The following is a 21985-nucleotide window of genomic DNA, read 5'->3' as shown; positions in this document are numbered from 1 at the left end:
TTTTCCCTCATCTTCTCCTGATGAAACAGCGTAACAACCGCCCCTTGACCCCGTCCGTGATAGAATCAGTGAATCACCTTGTCGCATGGCGGAGACGCATAGAGTGCGCGTGTTTGGTCACCGAAGGCACATTTCATGTTATTTTTCGTTTCAACGGCGTCTACTAGTCACTTAACGTAATAAAAAACTGTGTTGGAAACGTGTTTCCAAACACGCGTGCACACTATTTTTATTTAACTGAATTATACAATTGATCCTAAATAAAAAATAGTGACATTATTTTTGTTCAAGTTTAATTATATATTTAGTTTGGAATAAAAAATATATAATTAGTCCCTAATTATAATTAAAAATCAATTAAATTTCTTATTTATTAAAAAAACCACATCTTTCAATTATTTAAAAATACTATAATTATATATTTATTTTTAAACAGCTAATTGAGCTAATGAAATTAATAAAAATTATAAGATTATAATATTTTTAAACAATTAAAAGATATAATTGAAAATTTAATAATTAAGAAAACAAATTAATCTTTTAATTGTAATTATGAGATCAATGGTATAATTAACCATATTATTTATTTACCATGATTGATGAGCAGTCATTAATATATTTTATATTAGCACTAAATGATTAAATAATCCAAGAGGAAAAATACGAAATTATAGTCTAGGAGACCCACCTTTATTTAAAAGCGATCAAATGAAAGAGACCGGATTTTACACATCAATCCAAACGAAAGTTGTTCACCACCAAATATACAATACTTTTACTTTACGAGCACAAAATTTTAAATGATTATTATATTTCAGAGTTATTATTAAGAGAGAGAAATAAATAAATAAGCATTAAAGAGTGGTCACCAGAACATGTTGTTTTTCAATTCAAACACTCTCTCTCTTTCTTTCTCCCTGTCGATCCGAGTTAGCATTCCAAGGAGCGAGTCACTGACTCGCTAGCACAGGCGGCGTTTTCTCGTTTCGCCACGCATCATTCGATTTCGCTCTGTTCTGCTACGCTCCACTCCGCACCATAACGAATCGAATCGAATATCCCGAAACAATCACGTGATATTCGATCATCATCTATTTTCTCCGATCAATCACGAGATATTCGATCTCCTTCTCAATCTCCACAGTTTAACTCCAGCTTCAAACACACACCACGCGCGCAAACTTTTTTTTTTTTTTATCTTCGCGTTGTTATTGATTTTTCGTGGTTGATCTCTCTCTCGTTGTTCCGAGAGAGTTCTGTGTCGTGGAAGCATGGTTAGCGGCAACATTTTTCATTGTAGAAAAAACTCGTGGCCTCCGCAAGAGTATATCAGTAAATCCACTTTGCAGCTGGTATATAACTTATTTCTTGTTTCTTATTTTTGTTTCCGATTCTTCTGGTGCTGATTGACATGGCTGCTATTTTGTTTTTGTTGATAACTAATTCATTTCGAGATTCTATGGTGTTTTTTTTTATGTAGTTATTGTTATTATGTTGCTATTTATTTTTGGTGAATTGGCGTTTTGGTTTCATGATTTTAGTTTTGTGTTTGCATGTGATTTTAATTTTTTAAATATTTGTGGTGAAGAAAAAGAGAAGGAAGGAAGATGGTGTGAATTAAAGGAACACTGTTAATTTGCTGAACGACATGCTGCGATTTTGTTTTTGTTGATAATTGAATCCATTTCAAAATTCGATGGTGTTTTATTTATTTTTTATTTATTAAGTTGTTCTTCGTTTTTGGTGAATCGGCGTCTTGGTCTTGTTATGTTGCCGCGCCTTTTGTGATATAGTACGTTTGCACCTTTTGTGGTAAGCTTATCCAGAGTAACTTCTCGGAAAAGAAAATAAAAAGAAAAATGAAATGACTTTTCTATAAGCTGAAATTCCGCTTATGCATAAAGCTAATTTGTAGAAATTCTCTAAAAGAACTTCTATAAATTAGCTTGTCTATAAGTTAATTTGAGCTTATGGAGAAGTTCATGTCATTTTTTCCTCTTAATTTCTTATCCTAGAAATTCTTCTGGATAATATTACCCAAACAGATCCTAAATGATGAAGAAATTAAGGAGGAAAGATAGTACGGGTTAGATGAAAAATTGTCGCTTAGCTAACGGCTGTGCCACATTCACACGTGTTATTGATAGTTGTTGATTATATCTGAAGTAATCTGTGTCCCTGGCATGGTTTTTGCAGTTTGATTATGATAGTTCTGCTCCCCCTGAACAAGCTTGGAGAAGGAGATTAAACAGCCATGCCAATCTTCTTAAAGAATTTAGAGTAACTTTTACGGAAGCTATAAAAATGGCAAGTGGTATTTCTCTTTCCCAAACCAACAACTGATAACAAGGATTTGCCAGTTTAATAGATGGGAATCCTTTGTATACATATTTATATAGATAGTTTTATTATTATTTTGTTAATAATTTGTAAGTTCATGTTTATCTATCTCTTCTGATTGTCTATTGTGTTTTGAAATTCCAGGTTCGATTAGGTATACGCATTTGGTCATATGTTAGGGAAGAGGCTTCTCATGGAAGGGTAGATTTCAAATTCTCCTTCATTTTTTGGTCATTCATTGCTGTCTCTGTGTGGGTACTAGAGTAATATGTTGAAACTTAGGATTCCAGACTTCATTTTGTTGGCCTGTTTTCTTCAGAAAGCGCCTATTGATCCTTTCACTCGAGAAAGTTGCAAGCCATCTGCATCTCAAGGAGTTCCACTTGGAGGGATGGGGTATGATTTGATCCAATTGAAAGCTACCAATTAATTGCCTGACTTGCTAATTCTGTATACCATTCTTTACAAATGTGTTTATCCATGGCCTTTTGTAGTAATTTTCTAGAACAAGTTTCTTCTTGTATTGATTTGAACATGACTATATATACCTACACAGGAGTGGCAGCATATCAAGAGGATTTAGAGGCGAGTTCCGACAATGGCAAATTATTCCCAGCTTATGTGAAGCATCACCAGTCATGTCAAATCAGTTCTCTGTGAGTCCTGTTTTTCCACTTACTATTGACGTGCTATATTCTTCCCTATTGTATGGCTTTAAATGTGTGGATTTATTTCCCTGATTGTCACTGATGTGTTTGGCGTGTATATTTTTGTTTAAAATTATAATGCACATTGTTAACAGAATAAGGAAAATAGTTGGAATGTATATTAAAATTTAAAATACAAAATTTTAACAGTTGAATGGTTAGTTAGTGGCTAAGTTGGTATATTGAGGGTTGGAGGCAGGTAAGCAGTTATAAAGAAGAAGTTGAAATAGTGATGGGAATTCAATGATTCTTTGCAAGTAGAACAAAGCCTTATATCATTTGTAAAGGAAAATTCCCTTGGAGGAATATTCTCCTAGTTCTGTCCCTATACAGATACACCCCCCCCACCCCCCTTTCTCCTATCGGTTCTTTCTTTCTCCCTGTATCTCTGGTTATTTTGTTTCCCTTTCCTCTTCTCTGTCTCTGCTGAATCTTAACACAGATTGTATTTATCATGGTATTTTATGCATTTTACTTCAAAGATAAGTTAATGGCCATTCTGAACTGTGGTTTATAATACATATTATATGGTTTATTTACTTTTGTTGCAGATTTTTATAAGTAGAGAGGGAGGAAAGAAAAAATTTGCATCAGTCTTGGCTCCTGGCCAGCATGAAGGTTTAGGGTAAGCTGGCATGTGTAGAAGTTTGTAAAACAAACAATCTTGCAAACATATTAAGAAACACTATTTAGCATTTTTATCAATTTCTGTTTCATATTACAATATGCCCATCTTTATATCTCAACTATCTAGTAATACTAATCAGTGGTAATAGCAAATACCAATATAAGTATAACTATCTGATGTTCACTTGGATGATAATGATTGATAAGTTAATATCCGTCATTTCTACCCAAAAATTTCTCTTATTTTGACAGTCAGAATTTCATTGCGGTCCTATGATTGTCTCACTGACCTTTTTTATTTCTTAAATGAAGTTCTAGCCTTCTAGTTTATATATGAAAAAAAAAGCTCTAGTTGTGCAGAATATTTCCATCTTCATTTCTGAGATAAGTTTCTGATGATGAAAATAATTGTCAGGCTTGGCAGAATGTATATATAAAAAAAAATTCGTACCCCATTACCCAGAGGCTCTTCGCTATGCGAAGGTATGGGGGAGGGATATTGTACGCAGCCTTACCCTTGCATATGCAAAGAGGCTGTTTCCGGATTCGAACCCATGACCAACAAGTCACCAAGGCACAACTTTACCGCTGCGCCAAGGCAGAATATATATATATATATATATATATATATATATGGTTTCTAAGTATTAAGTAGGGTCATAACACAATAATCTACAAAGCTTTCACTAATATACTTCTAACTGCTACCCATTTGACACCCAAGAGTAGATTGACAAAAGCAACCTAGTTGCCAAATTAGCACAATGTTACTCTTCCTCTCTGGTAATGAGTATAATCTGAATTCTAGATTCTGCTTAGGGTTTTTTTGGGTGCATTTCATATACGTACATGAACTCAAATTTTCTTGTTAATTTGTTTTTCAGATCTAGCAGGAAACCTGATGATCAGGGCATATCATCGTGGGGATGGAATCTAAGTGGCCAGCACTCAACCTACCATGCTTTGTTTCCAAGAGCTTGGACAGTTTATGATGGTATCTTCATTTATGTTAGTTCTTCGTTTGCTAAATTTCTATGATCATTATGAATTATTGTTTAATAGCTGTTTTCTTATTTTCAGGTGAGCCAGATCCAGAACTAAAAATATCGTGTCGGCAGATATCGCCGTTCATACCACATAATTATAGAGAAAGCAGTCTACCTGCTGCTGTTTTCGTTTATACGGTGTGTAATTTTGTTTAACTATGGTTACTTGAAGTTGTACGTAAAAAAAGGGAATGGCTGATTTCTTTGCTATTATTTGATTCCCCCCCCGCCCCCCGGGCCTTTTATTGACATATTCAAAAGACTTAAATACCTTGTGTCCTTGCCAATTATGTTTTAAGGGCGAAAAACAAAACAAACATAATTTGCAAGGACTAAAAAGGTATTCAAACCTATACAAAATACAAACTAGTTATTTAGCTTTTTAATTGAAAACATTAATTGGATTTTTCTTAATTTATGTCAAATTAACATAAAATCTACTATAGTGTCCTATAGTATGAAATGACAGTTCACCTGTATATGTTTCATCCTCATGAAAAATTGGATTGGATGCATTGTTTTTTTTTTTTCAGCAAAAATAATATGTATATTAAAGAGTACCAGAGGTACTAGAAATACAAATTACAGCTCAAAATTGGTCCTGAGACAATTGACATTTAACTCTGGACCAAAAGCTGACTATATAAATAAGAGTACTACAAATTTTGGTCAGGTGTGCTATCCTGCTCTATTGAGAAACTCTATCCTGATATTGGAAGACCACTGATTATAGTGGGTATTGAAATCCTTCTCCAAATTTGTGAGCCACGTTCATAATAAGAGAACTGCATCATCTAGGATTCTGTTGGCATCGGATGTACCATTACAGAAGATCATGTTATTTCTTTGCTTCCAAATGGTCCATGTCAATGCTACCCACCACCATTTCCATCTGCTAGACCTCATTCCGTCTGTCACTCCATATATGTGTTGGAGGAAGTGTTGTCTTGGGTGATTTGGGAAAGCACCCATGAAATTCACCCATGACAATGACTCCCACCATACTGGATGCATTGTATAATGCTGTTTAATTGTTGCAAATCAGTGGCTTCAGTTTGACTCTTTTCAACCCCCGAAGATGTTTCCAAGAAATCCTTTTTCTAATTTCCAAATCATTTGTTGAATTGGGCCATGTTCCATCTTGGTAAATTCCTTTGGAAGCCAAAGCTGTGATTATTTGAACTGCCATGCTTAACGGAATTCCATTAAGCAAAGTGGGTGAAGAACTTAATATACTATACATTTTCCATATTGTGCATTCTTTTCATATTATCCAATGTTTAATTTCAGTGTTTTGATGCAAATTAATATATATTCTCAGGCTTATTAAAAAAGTTTACTTGTTTCTTTGTTAGTTGGTGAATACTGGTAAGGAAAGAGCTAAAGTCAGCCTTCTGTTTACTTGGGCGGTAAGATAGTATTTTATTCAGAAGTGTTGTTTTCACTTGTCACAAAAAGATATTTGGGTGGACTGAAGGGGGATAACCATCAATATTAATTTTCTGCAGAATTCCATTGGTGGAAGCTCACACTCGTCAGGAGATCATGTGAATGAACCATTCAAGTAAGTGTTTTCTTTTAATCTGATAACTGTGTGCTTCTAAATAGAATATGCTTTAAACAATATTTTAACTCTTTTTTTTTTCTTGTATAGAGCTGAAGATGGAGTCTCTGGTGTACTTCTATATCACAAGCAAGTTATTGAACCTTATAGCTATATATGACGGTTGGTTTGCAGATTTCTCTTCATCGTTTTAGTGCAAATACTTAATAATAAGTTGATGACTTAAAGGTTCTGAATAATCCAAAGGCGCTCTGGCTTATCTTTATTAACAAGTTGAGCCTGATATGAACTAGACAGATGCCTTTCCCCAGACTACTATTGTTTCGAGAGCTCATTCCCCAGCTTTTCTAAGGCTAATGATGATGAGATAAGGAGAGAAAGGAATCATTTTAAAAGATTAAAACTTTTTCATGGTTCTTAAAATGAATATTAAGGGTCAAGACCCCATTGTGCAGTGAAACTTTCTTCAGGAACCACCTTGTAATTCTTGCAATCTTTTTTATTAGAGCTCCATACATAAAAGTAATTCCTGCAGCCTCTAGTGCCCTGCCTTTTCTCCAACCCATTTATTTTCTTGAAGACACATGATGTCCAGAAAAATGTGAGGGCCCTTGCTCATTTAACACCTTTTGGGCATCGATGCAATGGCCCTATCTCAGTTAAGTGATTATCACTATACTCATGCCATACAACACATTACTTCCAGTTAAAACCTAGCATTAACACACATAATCCATTGTGAGCTCAGTTCCTTACAGCAGAGAAAATTTCTAGTACGGAAGTATTCTCTACTCATCTTATCCCTAACTATATTTTCAGGGTTAAAGATGTTAACAGGAGTTGATACAAGGACATTAACCTGAACTTGCACAAAACCAAACCAGTATCAATAGTTATCCCACTAGGTAGAGTCAGCTAGATGGGTTAAACAATGCTATTAATAGTAAGGACTATTTTAATGGTTACACTGATCCACTTCAACAGTTACACTGATATCTCACTCCAGTAATTTGCTTCCCAACATTCACTATCTCAGAGTATCACAATTCACAAGTGTTATAGTTGTACAATAGAATTTCCTTTCACTTACAAGGCACTTTACCATCACAGGTTACATCTGAAGCATTTTTCCATTTTATCATCCAGATTCCTTACCAGCTTAAATCCCATGTTTTATTACTACATCCCCATCAGTTGTACATTAATCCAGGATACCCAAATCATGCAATTTGTGGTATAATGTGTGATGTGATCCCCTATTTTCACCTCCAAAACACTGCTAACACTATTTTTGATAGGAAAAAAAATCTCATGAAAAAAGAATGGAGAAAGTACAACTGAGGGAATTGTGCTAGTGAGGTGGGTTAACAACATGCCTCCAAAACAGATGAAAACGAAAACACTATTCTGAAATAGATTGTTTTTACTTTGGGTTATCTTTCTGGTTTGGATTTTCAATTAGCTTGTAAAAATGACGAAATTTCAACTTTTTAATGCTATCATTTTCTTTTAACTATTCAATAAGATATTTTGTTTGTAATGTTTATATTTAATTTCTACACTTAAGTTTACAATTGCCACTATTCTGGTTTGACATATTTGCATGCATGTAGATATGTGTAATACATGTGTGTGGGTGGGTATGTATGTATTTGTAATTCTCTTGTCTCCTAAACTGTTATGTAAATGATGATTTTGGTGTATATATTAAGGTCATTCCAATATTGCAGGACAGCGAAAGGAAACCCTCCTGTTACCTTTGCCATTGCTGCATGTGAGACACAGAATGTTAATGTTTCTGTTTTGCCAAGTTTTGGGCTGTCTGAAGAAAGTAGTATGACTGCAAAACACATGTGGAGTAAAATGGTGAAGGTACTGACTGCTCCTGTTTTTTTGGGCTTTCTAAACAATATTTTTGGTGGAAAGTATACAGGGTTGGTTCTAATTGAAATGGTTACATGTTTTTTTAAGGATGGGCAATTTGACCAGGAGAATTTCAATTCTGGACCTAGCATGCCCTCATCACCTGGAGAGACACTTTGTGCTGCTGTTGCAGCTTCCACATGGGTTGAACCCCATGGAAAATGCACCGTTGCATTTAGTCTTGCATGGTCATCTCCAAAAGTAAAGTTCGTGAAAGGTAGCACTTTCAACAGGTAATCAATGTTGTGTGAGAAATATTTTATGCAGTAAACATTTATGCTTGAACAACTTTTCTATATCTTAAATAAATAATAATTTTATGCATATATACCTGCCTGCACAAGTGAACCAATTCAAGACATCATTTAACTACTTTCTATGAAGTGGCATGGGTTGCATTTTAGCTTTAGTGAATTTTGAATGATATTTTTAGTTTTAAGTAGAGCAGCTGTACCTTTGAGTTGCTAAGCTTACCGGAAAATTTTTAAAATATGTCCCCCATCTGATTCCAACAGAAACCTTGTGTTTAAACAGGTAGTGCATACAAGATTTTGCATATAAAATTCTTATGTAATTAATAAGTCCATTTCATCCATACGTTGCTTTTAAATGTCTATGATTGTTCCTTCAATAGTATATTGTCCAAGTGACCAAACTCCTCCTTTACTTTAGAGGCATATATGGTGAAAATGGCCATTGTATCTTTTGATATTATACTCTTATTTTTTGCTTCTATGAAGATTTTCTTGCTCTCCTGCTCTTAAATACTATTATATCATATTATCTTGCTTTTTCATGCTGTACTACATGATCCTAGTGAAATATCATTATCCTAAATAAAGCTCTACTAGATCTCCAAATTAATAGTGGCTCTTTATATGGAAAAGGCTGAACTTTTTAATACCCCTCAGATGTTTTTGGAGGAGGAGATGTGCCTGTTGCTAAACATGCAGCATACCTACAACCCAATACTTCTTTTGTATAATTGTGTTTCAATAAGTTAAATTTGCTCAATTCTTTTGCTGCAGGAGATATACAAAATTTTACGGGACTTCTGAGAAAGCTGCGGCAGACTTGGCCCATGATGCATTGACACGTATGTTTTATGATTTGATTAAAATTGATATTCTCCTGGCCGGGCTTTACTTGCATTCCTGCTGTGATTATCACATTTGAAAAGGGAAAAAAAAGAATAGAAATATTTCTGAAGTGATTGATGCTCTTATCTGCAGCATTTAAAGACCTAATTAAGTTTTGAATTCTAAACAGATTACAATCGGTGGGAAGAAGAGATTGAGAAATGGCAGAATCCTGTTCTTAAGGATGAGGCCCTACCTGAATGGTAATTCTCAGTTTAACTATCACTGTTTTGTGTGTGTGTGTGTGTGTGTTATGGGTCATTTCCAGTTTATTTCTATTTTAGAATCAAATTTTTGAAATTTCTAAAGTCTAGGAGTCTACTACAAAGACACAAAGCAAAACTTGGTTTTTTGTAGCTGATGCTTGACACTTGTATGTGAGAGAGAGAGAGAGCAAAGAATTGCATTTTAGACTTGTTAAAATAACTTCACTGTGTTCTAGAAATGGTATGTTGTGTTTCATCTTTCAAGCAAAGACGTATCCAAATTATGTTTCATTATAGTAATCAGTTCCCTTTGTTCAAAGGTTGGGTTTACGGGACCTATAAGTCTGGTAATCAATCAGTGTCATTTAGTAAAACATACTGTATTATATTTTTAAAGTCTTTGAACCGAGCATGTATGCCCTTGTGTAGTCTCTTGAGAGTTTTCCTATGTCTTCCTCTACCTTGATTTATCAAGCTGTCCTCTATATAATCAATTCTTATTGTAGCTTCTATTGGTCGAGAAGATGCATAATGTTCTTAAAATTTATTTTTACAGGTACAAATTTACATTATTTAATGAGCTGTACTTTCTTGTTGCTGGAGGAACAATTTGGATTGGTATGTATGAAATATAAGCATCTTGTATTGCACTTTAATTTTCTTAATGAAATCATTAAGACTTCTTTTATCTTTCTTCCAGACTCTCCTGTGCTATCTTCGAATATGCGGAATGACCAGGATCGAGTAAGGGAGTTAGAAAGTGCAGTTGTGAAAGAAACTGAAGATAAAATGAGCGACCGAAAAAGGACAGTTGTGGAGAGTACAACGGATAGTACCTATGATTCTGCTGTTATTACAGGACATGATCGTGCAGATGAAAAATTGTATGAAGATGATGATGATGTTGGAAGATTCTTGTACTTGGAAGGAGTGGAATATATCATGTGGTGTACATATGATGTGCACTTCTATGCCTCATTTGCCCTTCTTGAGCTCTTTCCTAGGATTGAATTAAATATACAGCGTGACTTTGCTAGAGCTGTCTTGTGTGAAGATGGAAGAAAAGTAAAGTTTCTGGCAGAGGGAAATTGGGGCATTCGCAAGGTTTATGGAGCGGTGCCACATGATTTGGGGACACATGATCCATGGCATGAAATGAATGCCTACAACATCCATGATACTAGCAAGTGGAAGGACCTGAACCCAAAATTTGTTCTTCAGGTGTATCGAGATTTTGCTACCACAGGTGATTTGCAATTTGGAGTAGATGTGTGGCCTGCTGTCCGTGCTGCAATGGAGTACATGGAACAATTTGATAGAGATGGTGATGGTCTTATTGAGAATGATGGGTTCCCTGATCAAACATACGATACATGGACAGTCCATGGTGTGAGCACTTACTGTGGTTGTCTTTGGCTTGCTGCTCTACAAGCTGCAGCTGTAATGGCCCTTGAACTAGGTGACAGAGAATTTGCAGAAACATGTAAAAGGAAGTTTTTGAAGGCTAAGCCAGCATTTGAAGAAAAATTGTGGAATGGTACGTATTTTAACTATGACAGTGGATCAAGCGGTAACAGTAAATCCATTCAAGCAGATCAATTGGCTGGGCAGTGGTATACAGCATCCTCAGGGCTGCCCTCCCTTTTTGAGGATTCTAAAATCAAAAGTGCTCTTCGGAAGGTTTATGATTTCAATGTAATGAAAGTTAAAGGAGGCAGAATGGGTGCTGTAAATGGCATGCATCCCAATGGTAAGGTGGATGAGACCTGTATGCAGTCTCGAGAAGTATGGACAGGTGTGACCTATGGTCTTGCTGCTACAATGATACACGCGGGAATGGAAGAAGAGGCCTTCACAACTGCTGAGGGAATATTTCTAGCAGGCTGGTCAGAAGATGGATATGGGTAAGTTCTTATGTCCACTGTCATCCATAACTGTTTTTTATTCACCTGCATTCTTGCTTTTTTGTCTGTGAAGTAGGCATAGGATTTCTTGATGCGAAAAATAGTAACCAAAACTTACTCCTTCACAAGATATACAGTCAGATTGAAAGCGTACTCCATGGATATTGTGCTCACATGCATCTACATATTTAACAAACAAGATAGTTTTCACTTCACACTAAAGATTTTCCGTTATTCTACTTCATATTTATTTTTCAATAGTATGATAATTTTTTAATTTTTGATTTAAAAAAAAAATCTCACATACCGCAAGTTACCTAGAAGTTTAAATGTGAAAAGTCTTAAATTGTATGTAGCTATTCTTTCTCTATCAGGAAATGAATTCATTCTTTCCCTTTCTACCATGAGACAGGTACTGGTTTCAGACACCAGAGGCATGGACAATGGATGGGCACTACAGGTCCCTTATGTATATGAGGCCCCTAGCTATTTGGGGCATGCAATATGCAATAAATCGGCCCAAGGCAATTCTAGAGGCCCCTAAAATCAATATCATGGACAGAATCCACTTATCTCCTGTTATTGGAGGATACTCTCATAATGAAACAGGTGTGAGGAAGATTGCAACAAAAGCAGGATGCTTTAGCAATTCTGTATTTAATTGTGCTTGCTGATCGTTAACATGTAAGAAGTAAGAAAACATAACTTTTGTATAGGTAACTTTTTCCCCATTGTTCCTTACCCAACCCTCACCTAGAGAAGCTGTTAATAATGGCGGTCAAGGTCTGGAGGGAAATGTTTTGGAAATAAGCAGAGTTCGATTATAACTTATAATTTATATAGCCACTTAGTTTAAAACAACATAGGTTACCCGTCCTTTGGCCTTTACTATAACTGTTGTACTGTACATTCTTATTTGTTTGAGCTCTTAAGATATAATATTAATTTATAGCACATTCCAGCTTCTAATAGACTAAGGTCTGTTATGGATGATATCATTGATGAAAGACAGACAGCTTTTATCAAGGGAAGACATATTCTTCACGGCATTTTGATCCTTAATGAGGTGGTGGAGGAAGCAAAGAGAAGTAACAAGCCAGCAATGATCTTCAAGGTTGATTTTGAAAAGGTTTACGACTCTGTTTCTTGGTCCTTCTTGGACTATATGATGTCTAGGTTGGGGTTATGCCAAAAATGGAGGAATTGGATATCATCTTGCCTTCAATCAGCAACCATTTTAGTCTTGGTTAATGGTAGCCCATCTAAGGAATTCAGCCCAACGAGAGGCTTGAGACAAGGGGACCCTTTAGCCCCCTTGCTTTTTAACATAGTCGGAGAAGGTCTCACTGGTATGATGAGGGAAGCAGCACAGAAAAATCTCTACAGAAGCTACTTAGTTGGAAAGAGGAAGGAACCTATTAATATATTGCAATATGCGGACGACACTGTTTTTGTGGGTGAGGTTGCTTGGGAGAATGTTTCTGCTGTAAAGGCTCTTCTCAGAGGCTTTGAAATGGCTTCTGGCTTAAAGATTAATTTCATGAAAAGCCAATTTGGGATAATTGGTGGAGGAGCTAACTGGGGTGTGGAAGCAGCTCATACTCTGAACTGTGGTCAAATGGATTATCCTTTTCTATACTTAGGCATCCCCATTGGTGCCAACCCCTCAAGTCTGATGGTGTGGGAGCCTCTCATCAATAAGTTCAAATCTAGATTATCCAAATGGGCCAGCAAAGATATATCTATGGGAGGGAAGCTCACTCTAATCAATTCTGTCTTGAATGCCCTCCCAATTTACCTCCTCTCTTTTTTTAAGATACCTCAAAGGGTAGTTCAAATTCTCATTTCCTTACAAAGAAATTTCCTGTGGGGTGGTGACAATACCCATCACAAAATCCCTTGGGTGAAATGGGAGGATATTTGTCAGCCCAAGCATGAGGGGGGTTTGGGTGTAAAGGATATTTCGAAATTTAACACAGCTCTAATGGGTAGGTGGATTTGGGCCTTTGCCTCTGGTCAGCAGCAACCCTGGTTTAGAGTCCTAAAATCTAAATATGGGGACTGGTCAGAGTTCCAGCTTCAGTCTAACAAGAGGGGCCATTCTCACTGGTGGAGGGATATTAGAAAGATTTACCAGCAGTCGGATCCTAATATTTTCAGTCAGAATATGACTTGGAAGGTTGGGAGTGGGGAAAGTATCAAATTTTGGACAGATAGGTGGCTTGGGGCAGATTACACTCTTGAGCAAAAGTATAATCAGCTTTTTCGGATTAGTAGACAGCAAAGCTCCTTCATCTCAAGCATGGGCAACTTCATTAATGATAGCTGGGAGTGGGACCTCAGGTGGAGGAGAAATCTTTTTGATCATGAAAATGATATAGCTGTGCAGTTCATGGAGGAAATAAGCTCCATTCCTATTCAGAGGAATAGTAAAGACTCTATGGTGTGGTTAGCTGAACCACATGGTCATTACACTACTAAATCAGCTTACAATGTCTGCAATAACCTCAATACAGTAAACACAGATGGGAAGATATATAAGCAAATCTGGAAGTTGAAAATTCCCCCTCGGGCAACAATTTTCTGCTGGAGACTCCTTAAAAATAGACTTCCCACCAAGGAAAATCTCCTAAGAAGAGACATTAATATCCAGGACCAAAACTGTCCTTTGTGCGGTACTGCTCTGGAGGATGTGGCTCACCTTTTCTTCAATTGTAATTTGACAAAAGGTTTATGGTGGGAATCCATGAGATGGATCCGGGTAGTAGGCCCCCTGCCAAGTCACCAAAAGTGCCACTTTACTCAATTCTTTGAAGGCTTTGGGGATCCTGTAAATCAGGATATAAGGGGTGGTTGGTGGATTGCCTTGGCTAGTTCTATTTGGCACCATAGAAACAATCTGATTTTCCAAGGAAGTCCGTTCGACCCCTATAAAGTCATGGATCATGCCATTTACCTTCTTTGGTCCTGGTTCAAGGCTAAAGATAAAGATTTCAATACTAGCTTCATCCACTGGTCTTCCAATATTTCGAAGTCCTTTGGATAGATTTGATGGGTTTCCTTAATCTCTTGGTTTAGGATGGGTTTTTTGGAGGGCAGCACTCTAGTGCTTTGTATCTATCTCTAGTACCACTGGTACTAGTTTTTCTATTATTAATAATATATATATCTTTTGCCTTCCAAAAAAAAAATGTTCATTTAAATGATTAACAACAATAATGTTATATATATGACGTAGCTGACAATGGTAATTCGTCATTTTTCGTTTATAGTAGGCTGAAGTTATGTTCGATAACACATTTTATTTAGCTTTTAGTTTCTTTTTTTTTTACTAAAAAGTTCATTTGGTTATTTGATAAATAATTATTTTTTAATAGTTTTTAGTATTTTTTAAAACGTTAGTTTCTAGTTTTTTATCTTTAATATATTTATTAAATTTTTTGTTTATCTTTTTAAAATAAATAATTTTTATTTTTTTAATTATTTCAAAAGTTAATTTCATTGAATATTTATAATTTAATTAGTTTATTTACTCTCTGCTAACTCCTCAAACTTTTCAATTAGTTTTGTAAAACTGGATGTGATGACAAGATAAATTGGAGATCTTCCTAAACTTCTATTAAAAAAAGAGAGAAGATTGCAGATTATTTATTTACTTTTAAATATTTCAATTTTTTTATTTTGGATCATCAATTTTTTTGTCATAAAGATTAAACAAAAGAGTAAAAAAGGGTGCAGGAAGTGATTTTTTAGGTGCACTGTCTCGTTTATGTTTCAATGGCTTAAAGTTCTGAAACCAATCCGTGATGCAGTTGATTCGGGCCCTTAGCCCTCTAACGCAACGTTTTTTTTTTTTTTTGTTATGTTAATATATTTCCCAAACTGCATCACTTTTTTAGGTGCACTGTTCCGTTGCAGAAGAATTCCTTACCATGAGGTCGTGACAAGGAACATTGCTGGTGGTGGCAAACCTAGGACAAGTTTTTAGAAGTTTTAAATGAAGTTATGATTTCCTTGTGCAAGTATTGACAATAAATTAATATGAATTTGAATTTTCAACTTACAGGAAAATTTTGTTGTTGCCGCTGCATTTTGCACTTAGCTATTACATACTGAATGCTAACCAGCTCATTGCCTAATTCTGGATTCTCTTTTTATTAACTTTCAATTACTGATAGCTATTGAATTTTTCATTTTCTCTTTATGCACATAAAGGTGCTCATTTGTGGTGTATCGCAGAATATATAATTTGCCGGTGAAACAGAATTAGAAAATGGTCTATTGAAAACTTCATTAAGCAACAGTATTGTTGACCATTCAAAAAAAAAAGAGAGAAGAAAGTCAGCTGCAAATTTTGATCTTTGGTGAATGGGGAACGTTAACATTTTCTAAATGAGTGAGAAGTTAATTAGATCGGCATGTGCAAAATAAAATTATAATGACACTTAAAAATTCGTGGTTATTCGTTGCTAACCACCTCATTTTAGTTGGCGCATATTTTTTATTCACTGACCATCTCATATTTTACTCATTTTGTCATGTGTATCTAAAGCTCCTTAATCTCCAAGTCCCTCAAATAAATAAGCATTAAAGATATAGGTCTAGTGCCAAGTATTTGACTGAGCTCGATGCTACCACACCTTTATTTCGAGTTAACTCGAAGGATTTTGGAAACTGCTCACACTTCCGCAACCCTTGCTATAAAAGCCTTTGTGCAGTCTTCGATTTGTCATTCCCTTCGGCCACCTATTATTTTTGGCTTATGGCCAAATAGTATTCAAAGATGACAGTGTCTGCCTGTGAAGCATCTACAAATTAACAGCATTACATAACTTTGTGATTTGACAAATCATAAAGTTTGAAACAAACGTAGTTCGGACAAGGGGAAAATGTATGTTTGAATATACTCAGTATGGCATATCACCTCATTCATTTTGAAGGTTTAAAATTGCATGCACCGTTCAATCTATGTTGTAATTTGTGAGGTTTCTCAGTAGAGTTTCACGTAGCTCTGTAAGCTCCAAAGCCCTGAAAGTTGAAAATCTCTCATAAATATTAAGTTCCTATTTCTCAGTTTTGATGATTAAATAACATACTATACAAAATTTTGTGATGCATTGATATTGATAACTATATAATTGTGTATGAAATGATGAACTAGAAATGTATGTCATACCTATACCATAGTTTTCCCTCCACATAGATCACATACAGTATACCCTAGGCCTTTACAATATGGGCATTTTGTACCCTCTTCCACCCATTCAATAAACTACATCAAAGAATTCATTGATAAGTTCAATAGCTTGTGCAGCACAAGTAAATAGTAAATACCTATAAAAGTAAATTTTCTTAAAATGCGTATGTATTTCTTACTTGAGGTTCAATATTTGGCTCGCCAGATCCATCACATTCTGCAATTAAAGAATGTAAACTGACTGGAGATTTCCACAATAAAAAATAATGCATTTAGGAAACCAGTATCATACAGACATCATCAATCTGTCAGAAACTAATATAGTGGTTGCCCTTAGAATGGTCATTATAATTTATAAGATGCCGGAATGAGAGATTAAACCACTCAAAGTCTTGCTGCTCCATTGGGGCATAGGGCCATGCCTGCTATCATGATAGTAATTCCTAAATTCATACAATAGAAATGACCATGTCGGATTGAATGTAGAGATTATGGTTGATTTTCCAATGGTCTACAAATCAAATCTCAAGTAGAGACAATTTTGAATAGTCAAGATGGGAGCCTAGAGTTCATAAAACTTCTTTTTAAGCTGTATTCAAGTAACTAGCATGAATAGGGATTTGGAACAAGCCTTCTCAACCAGCTGAATTTATGAAGAAAATGAAATAGGCTTCACTAAAACCTAAGCTAGACAATGTATGGAAAGTCTATGAAGAATTCCTGTTGGAGGAATCATATTTAAACAAAACCACCTAGGGAAACAAAAATTATAATAAATGAAAATGGAAGACATTTGAACAACTTTGTCCAACGAAGGAAATGGCAGAATCTAAGGAATGAAAGGAACCAATCATTGAATAGGCAGATGAAGCTATAATGATAGGGCCCTTATTGTCCTTCAAATATCAATTCTGTGATGGTTTCACCCAATGATCCTCCTAATGATGAGCATATTATTTCCATTCTCATTAAATTGGTCAACTAGTGGGGCAAGACTGCTATCTAGGTTCTATAATTTGAAGCATGCATGAAGAATGCCAATATGCCATGCATGACACTGAATTGCTACTCAAGTTATGAATTCCTCTAAACAAGATTATGTAGAAGGCAATGGATACATGAGACAATTGGTGTATGTTTAGCATGAGGATTGGAAAAAATTATATTCTAGAAAATACATGATTCATTTTGTTTTTGCGAACTGCTTTGTTTCTTGGAGCTTGTATCAAATTAAAAGTGAATTTTCAGTGAGATGTCTTCCAGAAGAATGATCAATGAACCTACTGCGGGATAATGACAGTTTCATTCAAATACAAGGGATAAATTACATACCTGTACACATCAAGCGACCTTCCCCACGACATTGAAGGCATTTTGTTGTCATATCCTTGTTCTTGCTCTTATCAACTCCATCCCTTGCAACAAGTCTTGATGGTTCTTCCCACCGATTCTCTCCAAGGAGAAAAACTCCCCGGTGGGAGACTTCTGTTTCCTTATCATTTTTCACATCTTTTTGCTGAACCTCTGAATTTTCTGCCACTGAAGCAACTGCAGCTCCATTTTCAACTTCCTATAATTCACAAAATAATGAACATACAAATTCAAACATTTTACAGTTTGAATATTTTGCCTCTTTGTTGATTTAGAGATATAAAAAATTGTTCCTAGGCTTCCATCCAAAAGCTTAAACTTTTAGGAGATTGTGTCCTTGCTAATTGTCAAGTTGTGAATACATCCATGCACAATATCAAAAACCAAAATTGCAGTAAAACATGTAATAAAATTAATGCAGAAAATTAAAAGAAAAATACACAAAATTATGTCTTATTATAATCCAATGAAATATATATTCAAATTTCTGTCAATAATACAAAAACTATCCAGTTTAATTAGGACCAAGCAGTCACATGATTGATCCCCAAGCACATGGGATTAACTGAGTGTTTGATTCCATGTCTCTGGAGAAGACATGAGTCAAGATGAAGCTACTAAGAGTAACATCCACATTTTTTTGGTGATTTTGATGTGAATTTTAGTTGGAAGGTGCCTAATTGATGGGAATCCAAACAGACACTAAAGTTACTAGTATTTTTGGACGATGCATTTAATATAAACTCTTAAAAATTGTGGCAGGTTCTCAGCATTTCAAAAGGGATAAAAAATCACATTTGATATAACCAGAATAGCATACCTTTGGCAAAACAGTAGTAGATTGTTTGTCTTGAGTCGCACTACCTGTGCCCTTATTCCTTATCTCCAAATACAACCTTTCAAGAAGTTCAGCTGTCATGATACCATCCTCAGGGGCACCTAGTGCAGCCTTTTAAACAAATAATCACACAAACATATAAATCACAAAAAGAAAAATGTCCAGGCATAGCACAATACATATCATATAAAAAAGTCAGTTTAAATTGAAAATTAATCCAAGACAAATTTCCCTCTCTTCTCATCAAAAATCATATATTATGCAGACCAATACGAACTTGCCAAGTCTTCACAGCACGCTCAGTTCCACTTGAGAAGCTGGAATACTCCATGTCTTCCTCGCCAGAGTAAAACCCCAATTTCAACAATGCTTCCTGTTATTTCATTTTCAACACATCAAGTAAGATTCCACATTGCACCAATTATCCACGTGCAGATTGCAACAAACCAATCCTCGTACTAGTAGATAATTAAGGTCTTATTTGACTAAACTTCTCCCTAAGCACACTCATATGAGAAGTAAATAAGAAGACAAAATAAATCCAGTTTCTCTTGTAAGCTAAAATCAAGTTATGCACTTGAGACTTTGGAGAAGTTAGATGAGAAAACTTCTGTAAAAATCAAGTGAACAAGTTTATTTTAGCTTATGAGTGAAGCTCAATTCATTTTATATTCTTTTACATTCTATCCAAACAGGCCTATATATCATTTAAAAACAGAATAAAAAGTAAAAAAAATCGAAAATGAACCTGCATTTGTCGAACCTCTTCTCCTTCGGAACCTATCCGCAACGAGATCCTCTTTTCAACCCTAGCAGATTCCTCAACCATCACAACCTCCTTTACGTGTTCGACAACCTCTTCGAATTGCTTCTTCTCCTCCTCCTCTTCTGCCTCCGTGTTCCGCAGACTCGAAACGCTCTCGAGAACCAGATTCTTGTCCTTCAGCACCTTCAGGAGCAACGTGACATTGGCGACGGCGTCGGAGACGGAAGCCGGAGAGGACAAATCGCGCATCGAGAGGCGACGCTCAAGCGCCTGGATTTGGAGGTTGAGGTCGGCGATCTCGCGGAGGAGCTGGTCGCGCTCGCGAGCCCAGCGCTGCTCCTCGCGGAGCCAGCGCCGTTCGTCGCGGAGCCAGCGCTGCTCCTCGCGGAGCCAGCGCTGCTCCTCGCGGTCGGAGAGGGAGCAATGGCGGACGAGGGAGTTGAATTTGAATTTATAGGAGAGTAAGTAGTGATTTGAGAGAGGGAGGGTTTTGGTGAGAGTGGAAATGGGAGTTGCTGTCACTGGGAGAAGAATTGATAACATTGTAAAATTTGGATGATGGAGGCCATGGATGGATGTTTCAGTTATCATATTGCAACACGCGGCCAATTTACCACTTCAATTGGGATCGTTTTTTTAATTATTATGAGATGAGATTGGAAGTCTAGGAATTCTTATTTTATTTTTTTAACCGAAGTTATAAATTTTTTTACTATTTTATGACCACATAGTCATTAAATCAAATTAATATCAAATAAAAAATAATTTAACATATAATTAAATTAAAAAAATTCAAATACTTTTTATTAATTAATTAAATAAATGATTATATTATATAAAAAAATATTTAAAAATTAAAAAAAAAAACAAAATAAATTAGAAGTCGTAATTTAATATATGACTTTAAAAAAAATTACTTAAATAAAAAAATATAACTTTAAAGTCCTAAAAACAAAATTAAAAAACCTACAACTTTAAAATCATAAATAATAAATAAATAAATTCAAGTCATAAAAAAATTTATAACTTCGGTTAAAAAATAAATAAAAATAAGAAGTCATATCTGATTTAGTACTTCAAATGTGATACCTAAAATGAATAATAATTTAAAAATAATGGAGACTCAAAGCCACACATTTGTGAAACAAATATAAATTTGGAATGTTTTAGTCCCTGGTGGGGCGAACCTAATCATTTTTTTTCTTAGTTTTTGTTTTGATTTATGAATTTGGAGTGCATTTTTTTAGTTTATAAATTTAAAAATATATTTTTAGTTTCTGAATTTTGAAATTTTATTTTTTTAGTTTCAAATATAATAAATTGATATTTTGTAGTAGTTTTAAAACACTTTGTGATAAAAATTTTAGCATTTTGTATCAATTTTTAAATGTAAATTTAAGTGTTTAAAAAATAAAAGTTAATTTAAGACAAATAAAAATCATCACAAACTATCAATTTATTACTAAAATATGTAATTTTTCATATTTTAGAAACTAAAAAATATTTTTAAATTTCAAAGACTAAAAAAATATATACCCCAAATTAAGTTTTCTCTAACGTAATAATGGGTCTTTTGGGTTATTTTATAAAATAAATATTAATATGAATTTTTAAAAAATATTTATTAATATGTGTTTATTTTGATCGTTTATCATTCAAAATTATATATTTGACCAATACGTCCAATGAGAATATAACATGCGTCAAAGAATATTATGTATCATGTTTTTTTAAACCTATTAGTCAAATTATTAATTTTGATCAATCAACTATTAATAAATTATTTTTAAGGAGACTCATATTAATTTTTACTTATAAAAATGATCCAAAATAATCAATCACTTTTGTCGGTGACTAAAAATAGGAAAAAAAATCATCTTATCTCTATTTTTTGTTTGGTTTGTGTAATTACACATATTTTATCTTTCTTTTTTTATTTTTAGTCTTTATGCTTAAAAATCTTCTATTTTAGTTTAAAGTACTTATAAATCCTTTTAGTCCCTCACATTAAACTTAGATCGATTCAATCGGTTCGACCTGTTCGAGTGAGAACTAGACCAGTCGTTAAATCAGTTCAATTATTCGATCATTTGTACTACTAACTCATACATGTCATCAAACTGGGCAAAAACGATATTTGACTCATATGGGTTGAGAATAAATTCTAATCTCACAAGTCACAAGCATTTTCCAATTTTTCGTGCTTTTTCAATCTTATGTGCACTAGACAAGCCTTATCCATGTGTTAGACCTATTTCATGACACAACATGACTTTTCTCTCACTTCAATCTACATAGGTGTTTGACCTCTTTTTTTTTTTTTTTAATAATCATGATATTAGTGCAAAGTAATACCA

General features: G+C 34.8%; 2 protein-coding genes across 10 annotated transcripts; one reads left to right on the top strand and one right to left on the bottom strand.

Annotated features, from left to right (window-relative positions):
• Positions 1 to 857: 857 nt before the first annotated feature.
• LOC100817476 (non-lysosomal glucosylceramidase) lies at positions 858 to 12410 on the top strand. Of its 2 annotated transcripts, XM_006589264.4 has the most exons (18): positions 858 to 1352; positions 2197 to 2307; positions 2485 to 2541; positions 2660 to 2736; positions 2897 to 2996; positions 3599 to 3672; positions 4559 to 4668; positions 4755 to 4858; positions 6076 to 6129; positions 6229 to 6284; positions 6375 to 6413; positions 8015 to 8156; positions 8256 to 8440; positions 9236 to 9303; positions 9477 to 9549; positions 10109 to 10170; positions 10253 to 11456; positions 11869 to 12410. In XM_006589264.4, exons 1-18 carry the CDS (start codon positions 1272 to 1274, stop codon positions 12128 to 12130), a joined length of 2859 nt encoding a protein of 952 aa, XP_006589327.1. In that variant the 5' UTR covers positions 858 to 1271; the 3' UTR covers positions 12131 to 12410. The 2 variants fall into 2 exon arrangements, with proteins under 2 accessions (XP_006589327.1, XP_014618766.1); XM_014763280.3 differs by lacking the exon at positions 858 to 1352 and having other exon boundaries at positions 2191 to 2314.
• A 3479-nt stretch (positions 12411 to 15889) lies between these two features.
• Positions 15890 to 20269, bottom strand: LOC100810184 (protein disulfide isomerase pTAC5, chloroplastic). Of its 8 annotated transcripts, none has more exons than XR_005886680.1 (8): positions 19626 to 20269; positions 19140 to 19235; positions 18845 to 18973; positions 17986 to 18223; positions 16833 to 16894; positions 16633 to 16728; positions 16381 to 16484; positions 15890 to 16264 (listed from the first exon to the last, which is right to left on the bottom strand). XR_005886680.1 is itself a non-coding variant. In XM_006589260.4 (7 exons), the coding sequence occupies exons 1-6, from the start codon at positions 20217 to 20219 to the stop codon at positions 16633 to 16635; spliced, it is 1230 nt and encodes a 409-aa protein (XP_006589323.1). In that variant the 5' UTR covers positions 20220 to 20265; the 3' UTR covers positions 15890 to 16484. The 8 variants fall into 8 exon arrangements, 2 of the variants coding, with proteins under 2 accessions (XP_006589323.1, XP_040861761.1); XR_005886678.1 differs by having other exon boundaries at positions 19611 to 20265; XR_005886679.1 differs by having other exon boundaries at positions 15890 to 16253; positions 19611 to 20265.
• Positions 20270 to 21985: the final 1716 nt, after the last annotated feature.

The sequence above is a fragment of the Glycine max genome, chromosome 10, assembly GCF_000004515.6.
Source record: "Glycine max cultivar Williams 82 chromosome 10, Glycine_max_v4.0, whole genome shotgun sequence".
In the NCBI taxonomy this organism is placed as follows: domain Eukaryota; kingdom Viridiplantae; phylum Streptophyta; class Magnoliopsida; order Fabales; family Fabaceae; genus Glycine; species Glycine max.
This window is presented reverse-complemented; position numbering and strand designations above follow the sequence as displayed.

Bases quoted from the DNA above. Each gene is read 5' to 3' on its own strand.
- LOC100817476 (XM_006589264.4), top strand. From the start codon at position 1,272: ATGGTTAGCGGCAACATTTTTCATTGTAGAAAAAACTCGTGGCCTCCG. The intron at 3,673-4,558 runs GTAAGCTGGCAT...TTTGTTTTTCAG, and splicing joins GGCCAGCATGAAGGTTTAGG to ATCTAGCAGGAAACCTGATG. The intron at 9,550-10,108 runs GTAATTCTCAGT...TTATTTTTACAG, and splicing joins GATGAGGCCCTACCTGAATG to GTACAAATTTACATTATTTA.
- LOC100810184 (XM_006589260.4), bottom strand. From the start codon at position 20,219: ATGATAACTGAAACATCCATCCATGGCCTCCATCATCCAAATTTTACA. The intron at 18,974-19,139 runs GTTCGTATTGGT...TTTGTTTAAAAG, and splicing joins GTGCTGTGAAGACTTGGCAA to GCTGCACTAGGTGCCCCTGA. The intron at 16,729-16,832 runs GTAAGAAATACA...TCTTTGATGTAG, and splicing joins AGCCAAATATTGAACCTCAA to TTTATTGAATGGGTGGAAGA.